Source organism: Paramisgurnus dabryanus, chromosome 5 (assembly GCF_030506205.2).
Source record: "Paramisgurnus dabryanus chromosome 5, PD_genome_1.1, whole genome shotgun sequence".
Classification (NCBI taxonomy): Eukaryota; Metazoa; Chordata; class Actinopteri; order Cypriniformes; family Cobitidae; genus Paramisgurnus; species Paramisgurnus dabryanus.
This window is the reverse complement of record NC_133341.1, coordinates 35,730,916-35,741,566: the sequence shown is the minus strand read 5'-3', so window position 1 is coordinate 35,741,566 and position 10,651 is coordinate 35,730,916. Positions and strand designations below refer to the sequence as shown.

The following is a 10,651-nucleotide window of genomic DNA, read 5'->3' as shown; positions in this document are numbered from 1 at the left end:
AAAATATGCCAATAGGAGCCCAGAAATGATCAGGGTGAGATTTCAAGAAGCTAAATGATAAAATGCCAAGAGCACAAATTATTCAAATAGTTACAAGTTTTAAAGGGAACATATGATTAAAATCTGTATTTTTCTATGTTTAAGTGCTATAATTGGGGTCCCCAGTGCTAGAAAATGTGAATTGAAAATGTCAAAAATTTTAACAAATTTTGCTCCCCTTGTGATGTCAGAAGGAGATAGTACTGCCCCTTAATCTGGGCTATCCAACCACAGCACTGCTATTTAGACCAGAGAGAGAGAGAAAAAAATGTGAGTTTCAATTTCAACAAACCACCATCATGGCAATCAGTGTTTGCATTTCATCAAATTATTTGCATTTAAAAGTTACACCCAAAAGCTGCACATTTTTGCTTACACCTACAAAGTGGCAATTTTAAAATGTTTACGGTAAATTATCTGTGGGGTATTTTGAGGTAAAAGTTCACATATGCACTCTGGGGACACCAAAGACTTATTTTACATCTTAAAAAAGTTTATGTGAGAGTGACCCTTTTGAACAGTACTCTACTTTTTAACATAAAATATATGTTTTTGTGCAAACATTTTCTTTATTGTCATATTTATTTGACCACTTAAATATAAAAATATGAAACAGTGCTCTGAGTCATACATTAATATACATAAATAGTCAGGGATAACACAATAAAGCCCAAAGACTTATTTCTATATACATGATAATTTTGTGTTTGTATTAAAACAAATAATGTCACAGTGATTTAAGAAATATATATGTAATAAATTCTACATACAGAATTCCAAAGAAAGTAGCAAACAGTGTTATACAAGCCAACTAATCCTGGTCATCACTTTAGTATCTCTGTATAGTTTTGTTATAATGAACCTATATTGTTTTTTTCTGAGACAGACTATATAAAGGCCTGTATTCATTATGAGGGCACATGATGTATCAGTAACTGTGTGTATAAATGACCATGCAGTCACATTCGGCACATACTGTATGTAATGTGATTTATAATGATGAGGACACTAAAGGTCCCTCGGCAGTCCCTTTGGCAGCAATGTGTTTCTTTTTCTCTCGCGACTGAAACTCGGCATGAATTTCCAAAAAGGTTTTGTTCTTGGTTTCAGGGACTACGAAGAAGATATATGTGCCCACTAAGCAACATACGACCAGAAAAACAAGAAAGCAATACTGTTGCAGGCCATTCTGAGAAACACAAAAAGAAAAGAGTCAGTTCGGAGAAAGGCAGACATCCATATGCAAAACATCTATTGAGAGGACAACAACATGTTTTTACCACTATAAACGGGAAGATAATGCCAATGATGAAAAAAGATGTCCAGTTGACAGAGCCCCCGATCATGTACGCAGCGGGCCGTGCCGTTTGTGTAAACATCTCTGTTGTCAAAATGTTTGTCACACCACCTGTAGCACAATAATGCATCTCTCATCAAATATATTTGCATTTAATGCACAAGTCAATGATATAGATGTAAGTTTAATGCATTCATTCAGTTATGCATTTACCTGGTCCAAGGCCAAAACTTAAAATAAATGCAAAGACACAGACCATACTAATGTAGGGAACCCATGGGCTGGACTCCTGTGAGGGTTACATAGCAAGATAACAAAATTACATTAACATATAGATTTATTGTGTACAATAAAAGATACAAATGTAGACACTGGTACTGTATTCAAATTAATGTAGGCTGTGAAATGTAAATCAACATTTACCTGGAAAGTGAGTGAGATGGTGAAACAAACACACCACAGACTCATGAGAGCGTATCCACCAATAATCAGAGCTCTCCTTCCTAAAGACTCAATCAGAAGACCCTGAAACACAGACAGATATTCACATCATCTTGCACTCGTGCTGCTCATACCGAAGCGCAATAATGTGAATGTTAAACGCTTAAATGAATCACAAAAAAGCATGAGGACTTACACAGGTCAGTGCAGTGACACACTCACACGCTCCGGTTCCCACTGCAGCGTAAGGAATCTTATCTGCGGGAATACCAGCCTGGGTAAAGACATAGCTTGCGTAGAAATAAATCTGGAGGAGAGAGAGATCTATGTGAAATATAAACAGATTTTACACACAAGCAGAAATAAACACAGATAGCTTTCAGAAAGAAATATCTGCATGATCGCACCAGCAGTGATGAGAATCTGAATCATTGTTTTTTATTCAACATACACTTGAAATAATATTTTCAACCCCACTGCAAAAAAATGACTTTTTTCTTGTATTGTTTTTAGTACAAATAAAAAAAATTAATCAAGAAGCATTTTCTTGTTTACTTAAATGACCTGCGGAAAAAAAGGCTAGTTTTTGGACAAAAAAAACATAAAATTAAAGTGAATTTGTACCGAGCCCCTAAGGTGACATTAGAGTTAAAAAAAAGTAAAGTTTAGTTTCATGTGCTCACGCGAAACCTTCAAGTGCAGATTTTTTTTCTTAAGTTTAGTTTCGCCTGCTCACGTGAAACTTTCGCGTGCGCACGTGAATCTATTGTGTGTACACGTGAAACTATCACTATAGTTTCATGTGCGCACGCGAAAGTTTCACGTGTGCACGCAAAACTAAACTTTATTTAAGTTTTGCTCCATGTCCTCTTAGGGGCTCTGTAAATTTGTGTCTAAAACAAGCAAAAAAAAATCTGCCAATGGGGAAGAAAAAGAATCTTGAACTTTTTTCTTAAACACTTAATTTCAGAAAAATGTAAGAAAAAAAATCTTACCCCATTGGCAGATTATTATTATTATTTGCTTGTTTTAAGCACAAATTCGCTTAAATTGTTTATTTTTGTCTTAAAAATAGACTTATTTTCTTATGAGTCATTTTGCTCAACAAGAAAATACATCTTGATTTAAGAATTTTTGGATATTTGTACTGAAAACAAGACAAAAAATACTACGTAAGAAAACACTGCAAAAAATGTTTCTCAAGAAAAATGTTCTTAGTATTTTTGTCTTGTTTTCAGTAAAAATATAAAAAAATTCTTAAATTAAGATGCTTTTTCTTCATGAGCAAAATTACCCAAGAAAATAAGTCTAGTTTTTAGACCAAAAATATCAAATTTAAGTGATTTTGTGCATAAAACAAGCAACAAAAATCTGCCAATGGGATAAGCAAAAAAATCTTGAAAATTTTTCTTAAACACTAAATTCAAGAATTTTTTATTTTTCTTACATGTTTTACTTAAAACGTGACAAAAACAAGATTTTTTTCTTAAAAATAATTTTTTTGCAGTGCAGCATTGGGTTTTTATATTTGACCCAACAATGGGTTAAACAACCCAGCATAGGTTCAGTTACAACTCAGCAGGTTGGGTTCGTTCATTTTTTATATTTTTAACCCAGCATTTTTTTAGTGTGAATATTGGTAGAATATCGTGATTGGTAAACAAAAATTTGTTAAGAAACTGTTAAGTTTGTACAATGAATGTACAGGTATTTAGAGTCTGGTCATTGGGGCAGTAACCTTTAAATATGTGATAAGTACAGATATGTATGCATTCTGCATATGTGGGGGTGACTATGTATCTTTAAGGTACCACTATGCACTCTTTAGATAAATATGTGCTTTACCTAAAAAGGTACCACCCCAGTGGACCATTGTATTGTTTTTCTGAGAATGTACCAGAATCAAATCAAAATAAGACCAGTAAAGATTGTGTATGTATGAGTGAGATACACACAGCATTGATGCCATTGAGCTGTTGGGCAGCGTTTAGCAGCACGACAGTCAGTAGTTGCCAGCGCAGGCTGCCGTCAGTAAAAAGCTCCCAGGGCTTCTTGGGTTTAATCCCGACCGCACTGATCCTCTCTTTCTCCATATCTTCACGCTCGCCGTGGTACTTATCTGCTCCGTGAAGCCATATTAGAGCTGAAGAAAAAGTAAAGGGGCAGAAAATTTCTTTACTCACAAGATGCTCTTTTTCTCGCTTTTGCTGTTCGGTTCACCCCATGGATACGCATGATTTCATGAGATGAGATAAAAAAAAAACTTCAAAGGAATTCAAATGTGACTCATAACCTTTTGTGCCAAAACAGGCACTTTCTAAAAGTACAGACGAAACAAGAAAAACAGACAGAAACAGACAGAAAGTGCATTGATTATATTTGTTAAACAGCCATTTCCTTGTCTAAATGTTTATTTAGTATGTTGGTTTTATGTGTTATTTAATCAAACGTTTGATGCACAGTAGTTCAATAGTTCATATACACTGTCAGGAAAATGGTCCCTAGCTGTCACTGGGGCAGTATTCTTGTGCACATTGTTACCTCAGAGGTGCATATTGGGATACCAAAAAGTGCACATAAGGATACCAACGAGTGCACATTAGGATGCCTAGGAGGTGCACATGGGTATTAAAAAGTGCACATTAGTACTCAGAGGTGCATATGGGTACCAAAGAGTGCACATAAGGATACCAACAAGTGCACATTAGGATACCTAGGAGGTGCACATGGTATTAAAGAGTGCACATTGGTACCTCAGAGGTGCATATTGGTACATCAGAGGTGCATATTGGTACCAAAGAGTCCACATTGGTACCTTAGATGTGCATAATGTACCAAAGAGTGCACATGGTTTTCAGATGTGCATATTGTACCAAAGAGTGCACATTGGCACCTCAGATGTGCATATTAGGATACCAACGAGTGCACATTAGGATACCTAGGAGGTGCATATGGGTATTAAAGAGTGCACATTGCTACCTCAGAGGTGCATACTGGTACCAAAGAGTGCACATTGGTACCTCAGATGTGCATATTGTACCAAAGAGTGCACATAAGTACCTCAGAGGTGCATATTGGTACCAAAGAGTGCACGTTGGTACCTCAGAGGTGCATATTGGTACCAAAGAGTGCACATTGGTACCTCAGAAGTGAATATTGTACCAAACAGTGCACATTAAGATTCCTAGGAGGTGCATATGGGTACCAAAGAGTGCACATTGGTACCTCAGATATGCATATTGTACCAAAGAGTGCACATTGGTACCTCAGATGTGCATATTGTACCAAAGAGTGCACATTGGTACCTCAGAGGTACACATGGGTATTAAAGAGTGCACACTGGTTCCCTTACAGGTGCATATTGGTACATCAGAGGTGCATATTATACCAAAGAGTGCACATTGGTACCTCAGAGGTGCATATTTGTACCAAAGAGTGCAAATTAGTACCTAAGAGGTGCATATTGGTACCAAAGAGTGCACATTGGTACCTCAGAGGTGCATATTGGTACCAAAGAGTGCACATTGGTACCTCAGAGGTGCATATTGTACCAAAGAGTGCACATTGGTTTTCAGATGTGCATATTGTACCAAAGAGTGCACACTGGTACCTCAGAGGTGCATATTGGTACCAAGGAGTGCAAACTGGTATCTCAGAAGTGCACATTAGGATACCAACGAGTGCACATTAGGATACCTAGGAGGTGCATATGGGTATAAAGAGTGCACATTGGTACCTTAGATGTGCATATTATAACAAAGAGTGCACATTGGTACCTCAGAGGTGCATATTGGTACCAAAGAGTGCATACTGGTACCTCAGAAGTGCACATTAGAATACCTAGGAGGTGCATATGGGTATTAAAGACTGTACATTGGTACCTCAGAGGTGCATATTGGTACCAAAGAGTGCACATTTGTACCTCAGATGTGCATATTGTACCAAAGAGTGCACATCGGTACCGCAGAGGTGCATATTTGTACCAAAGAGTGCAAATTAGTACCTCAGAGGTGCATACTGGTACCAAAGAGTGCACATTGGTACCTCAGAGGTGCATATTGGTACCAAAGAGTGCACATTAGGATACCTAAGAGGTGCATATGGGTACCAAGGAGTGCACATTAGGATACCTAGGAGGTGCATATGGGTAAAAAAGAGTGCACATTGGTACCTCAGAGGTGCATATTGGTTACAAAGAGTACACAATAGGATACCTAAGAGGTGCATATGGGTACCAAAGAGTGCAAATTGATACCTCAGATGTGCATATTGTACCAAAGAGTGCACATTAGGATACCTAAAAAGGTGCATATTGTACCAAAGAGTGCACATTAGTATACATCAGAGGTGCATATGGGTACCAATGAGTGCACATTAGGATACCTACTGTAAGAGGTGCATATGGGTACCAGAGAGTGCACATTTGTATGTATACATATTTGTGGTACATATTAGGACTTTTTTGAAGGGTACTGCCACGACGACAGCTTGGGATCATATTTTTCTGCCACTGTAGATTTATATTTTGAATAAGGTAATCAAGCTCTTGTTTACTCTCTAAATTATGATTTCTACCCAAACATAAGAATAATAACTTATATACAGTATTGTTAGCATTTGAAAAAACGCTTCAAATAACCGCACATGCTTGCAATTGCAAGGGCATTTTTAAAAACTACTATCTTGTACCCTTTCTGCAGGCTAAGTCATCTCCACGATCGATGAGCAGGTACCGAGGGCTCTCGGGGAACCAGGGCAGAATCAACAACTGCATAAAGGCTGGAATGCAAGTTGTTGAGAGAAGGATGGGCCAGTACTTCTCTTTACCCAACAACTCCCTGACACAAACACAAAAACATATATGAGTCATAAAATCCTTATAAATCCTCTATAAGAAATCTAACTGCATATTTTATACCTAAGGAAGAAAATAGTTGGCTGCAGACTTTTATAAGCTTGCGGTAACAAAATAGTTTTTTGCATCTAAAATCACAGTCATATCAACTAGCATAAAACATTTAAGACTCTAAATGTATTGCATAAAAAATTTAACAAATAGCACAAACAACAGGCAATTTTCTTGACACTATCTGACACTGCTTCCTCTCTTTACTCACGTGAGACCAATCACTTGTCCGGTCAAGATTCCACCAGTGATAAAGACGGACGTTCCCATTGCCATGGCACCACGCACAGCCCTGGGTGCAATCTCACCGAGATATAGAGGCTGCACGCAGATCCCTATACCTGTCAATCAAATGAACCGAGTTCACAAGGATGCTTGTTTACCAAACAGGAGTAGAATGAGTTTTTAATGCAAATCCAGCTGTCACAAAAGTTCAATGTTACGGTCTATTCAATGCAAATTAAACATGCATGTGTTTTGTAAAACAGTCCCTCGGGACATGAAAACTAATAGACTTTTACGCCATCTGATTTGCATGTAAAGCTTCAAATACCTGCATTTACTCCGGTTATAAAGCGGCCAATGATCAGAAGTTCAAAAGTGCTGGTGGCGTAACTCAAAGCCATAAGTAAGGCACCCAAAAGTGAAAAAATGTTGTTGAACAAAAGCGTCCCTTTCCTGAAAGAGATGACATCAGCACGATTTAAACCATTATGAATATGTGTAGTCAGTAAACCCTAAACTGGACTCGCCGTTAAATTAGTCCACCATCCCAAAGGTCCTATATGTACAATTTAGGTACAGCTATGTATAAATTTGGTGCCAATATGCACTGCTGATATTGGCAAATGTGTACTTTTAGGAAAATTGCATGTCAATAAAGAGCGTGAGAGAGACCCGAAACAATCTTGAATATTTGACTACATTCTTACATCGCAAATGCATTTAACTTCAAAAACTGGGTGATTCACCTTCCAAATCTTATAGCCAGCATTCCTCCCACCGATGCTCCCACAAGCCCACCAAGTGTGAATATGGACACTATGGTGGACCAGAGAAGAGTGAGGACCTGGGAAGATATTTCTGTACCGTAGCGGTCAATCCATGTATGATTGATGAAGTTTTGCACAGCCTGTTAGAAACAACACAAATATAGGTTAAATATGTAGGTCATGGGTCATAGAAAAGTGACTTTACCACAGTAAAATTTTACTTGTGTTACCATGTGGTAAATAATAACACAAACAAAACATGGCTGTGCGTGTGTGCCTACTTAACTTCATTTTTATCCAAAAGTGAGCAAAGCGTCCCTTTGGAGACTTCCTCATTTGTAAAAATTGTAAATATAAAGTGTGTGTGCATGCTTGCTTGCTTGCGTGCGTGTATTGTCACAGTTGTTTTTATCTAAGTCATGTTAAATTGTGACAGAGAGTAAACTCCAAACATGACATTAAGTGCAAATCTTTCACGTGACTCACTAGGGGATGTTGCTATAATAACTGTTAAGTCACATGTGCATATACCGAACTCTTTTTCATGTTAAATTGCACAAGTGCTCTGCACAGCTGCCCCGAATCTGTACAATATAATCACTGTGTGGTACAACCAGAACCCCTGACAGCAACAATTTGGGTCAAGCTTGGCTAATGTACAAGCTGACACATTTCTTACCTTGGTAGGTGCATTTATGATGGATACATTGTAGCCGTATTGAAACGTCCCACCAATGCATGCAGCCCACACGGCAAACAGGAGAGACTTACTTGGAACCTGAGGTTAAATAGGAAGAAAAGAGCTTGAGATTGATTTTGGCTCACGGCACACTCATATACATACTGGTTCAGTATGAAGTACAGTACAGAAATAAAGTGGAGGAAAGTCCAGTATACAAAAGCCATACACTGTATCCAGAATGCATACAGTTAAAATATGCATGCAAGTAAAGTACATTACAGAATGTAACTTTTATTGCTAGAATTTCTGTAATAATATTTTGTAAAAATGCACAAACAAATCTATTACAGTATCTTTTACATTCATTTTTGTTAATCTATTGAAATTATTAAGTAGCCTTGTAGAAACAAAATGTGCCTCTATTATAATTTATTTTAAATAATTGTATATATTCTAATTATAATTAATTAATAAATTTATTAAATATTATTATTAGTAGTAGTAGTAGTAGTAGTAGTAGTAATAGTAGTAGTAGTAGTAGTAGAATAATGATAATGATGATGATGATTATTATTATTATTATTATGTGCTAAAGGAATGTTCCTATAATCTATTACAACAACAACAAACACAACAATATTAATAATTTAATTATCATTATTTGTTATTATTGTTATTATTATTATTATTATTATTATTATTATTATTATTATTATGTTCTAAAAGGAATGTTCCTATTATCTATTACAACAACAACAAACAAAACATTAAAAATAATTAAATTATCATTATTTGTTGTTGTTATTATTGTTATTATTGTTATTATTATTATTATTAATATTATTAATATTATTATTATTAACAGCATACCTTTATTTGTCGTATTGGTTCTTTCTGCTCTTTAAGCAAAGGTTGATATTCCTCAAGATCTTCATCTCCCATTTTCACTTTACCTCTTAATAAACTAAGTTTTACTTAAAGTTTCTTCACAGATTCAGGCCGTCTCTGAAATGTGAACTCATCCTTGGCCAGATAGAGTCTTAAGGTTCCAGATTGAGTCAATAACAGATATATCTGCAGAATTACAATCATGCTGTTGTTTAGAGCATGAAAAATGGGAACTGCTTGAGATGATTCAGGGTGAAATTCCCTTTAGAGTCCCTCACAGAAGCCTTGCGTGATGCCTGTGAGTTATTTTTGTCATTTAACAGATGCATGTCAATTGCTTATCTACACTCAGTCCCGTTGATAATGCATTGATTGCCCTATTTCATTCTGTACCGTATGCAGCATTACAATTTTAAAGGCTTACCTTTCTTACAGTATTTGAAGAATCTTCTGGGTTATTCATTGTGAGTTTGTTAATTTCGGGCAACATTGGAGAAATAAAGAGATGTTTTTATTCACTTTTTAGGTCTCACTTCAAAGATTAACCTTGGATGGGCGGTGATTTTCTGTGCAGTCATTAGTTTAATCATAAGCTTCAGTTGACACCCCAGTTACTCTGGGGAGAAAATACAGAACTGTTGTTTGGATTGTAGCCCAGTGCTAGTTTTACATTTAACATTTGCCTGGGACAAAATGTTAAATCTATTAAACTGCATCAGTTGTATTGGTTGGGCTTTGATCACAAAGAGACCATTGTTGTTGTGTCTGTCAAGTGACCTGCATAGCTCATAAGCTTCTTTATGATTCAAAGAAAACTGCATCAGTTTGAACGTCCTGTATCATCATTGATATTGTTGAGAACAGGCTTGCAAAATATAACAAATATGTAAAAAAAAAAAAAATGTCATGTGAACATGTTTTGTACATTTATAATGCTCGCACGGAGTCTGTGAGATGAGATTCTATTTAAAGCCTCAAGTTTAATATTTATTTATTACTTATTTGTTATATTAGCTTGGCTTTTTTAGGCTTTTTTAACATATTTTATGTATGTTAATCATTTAAACAATAATACATATCAACACTGAAAATAAAATAAAATCAACAAGTAAAACAAACAGGTTACTGTAGACTATATGAAAAAGTGCTACTTTTTTATAATTATTACATTATTATTATTATTATTTATTAATTAGGACTGGGCATAGATCAAGATTAATTTCATACAAAATAAAAGTATTTTTTGCATAATACATACATACATAATACATATATATATATGTATGTATGTATGTATGTATGTATGTATGTATGTGTGTGTGTATGTATGTGTGTGTGTATGTATGTGTGTGTATATATATATATATATATATATATATATATATATATATATATATATATATATA

The 10,651-nt window shown here is 35.7% G+C and overlaps 1 protein-coding gene across 1 annotated transcript; it reads right to left on the bottom strand.

Annotated features, from left to right (window-relative positions):
* Positions 1-598: 598 nt before the first annotated feature.
* On the bottom strand, positions 599-9,429 carry slc2a11b (solute carrier family 2 member 11b). Its single transcript, XM_065250953.2, has 12 exons — positions 9,228-9,429; positions 8,355-8,453; positions 7,655-7,815; positions 7,237-7,361; positions 6,895-7,024; positions 6,467-6,615; positions 3,733-3,920; positions 1,974-2,084; positions 1,760-1,861; positions 1,550-1,625; positions 1,320-1,447; positions 599-1,228 (listed from the first exon to the last, which is right to left on the bottom strand). Exons 1-12 carry the CDS (start codon positions 9,297-9,299, stop codon positions 1,031-1,033), a joined length of 1,539 nt encoding a protein of 512 aa, XP_065107025.1. The 5' UTR covers positions 9,300-9,429; the 3' UTR covers positions 599-1,030.
* Positions 9,430-10,651: the final 1,222 nt, after the last annotated feature.

What these genes read in the sequence shown, in the direction of transcription:
- slc2a11b (XM_065250953.2), bottom strand. Translation starts at nt 9,299, where the DNA reads ATGGGAGATGAAGATCTTGAGGAATATCAACCTTTGCTTAAAGAGCAG. An exon ending in TATAACCGGAGTAAATGCAG is followed by an intron (nt 7,025 to 7,236) that starts GTATTTGAAGCT and finishes TTTGATTGACAG; the next exon opens with GTATAGGGATCTGCGTGCAG. An exon ending in TTATCTTCCCGTTTATAGTG is followed by an intron (nt 1,229 to 1,319) that starts GTAAAAACATGT and finishes TGTGTTTCTCAG; the next exon opens with AATGGCCTGCAACAGTATTG.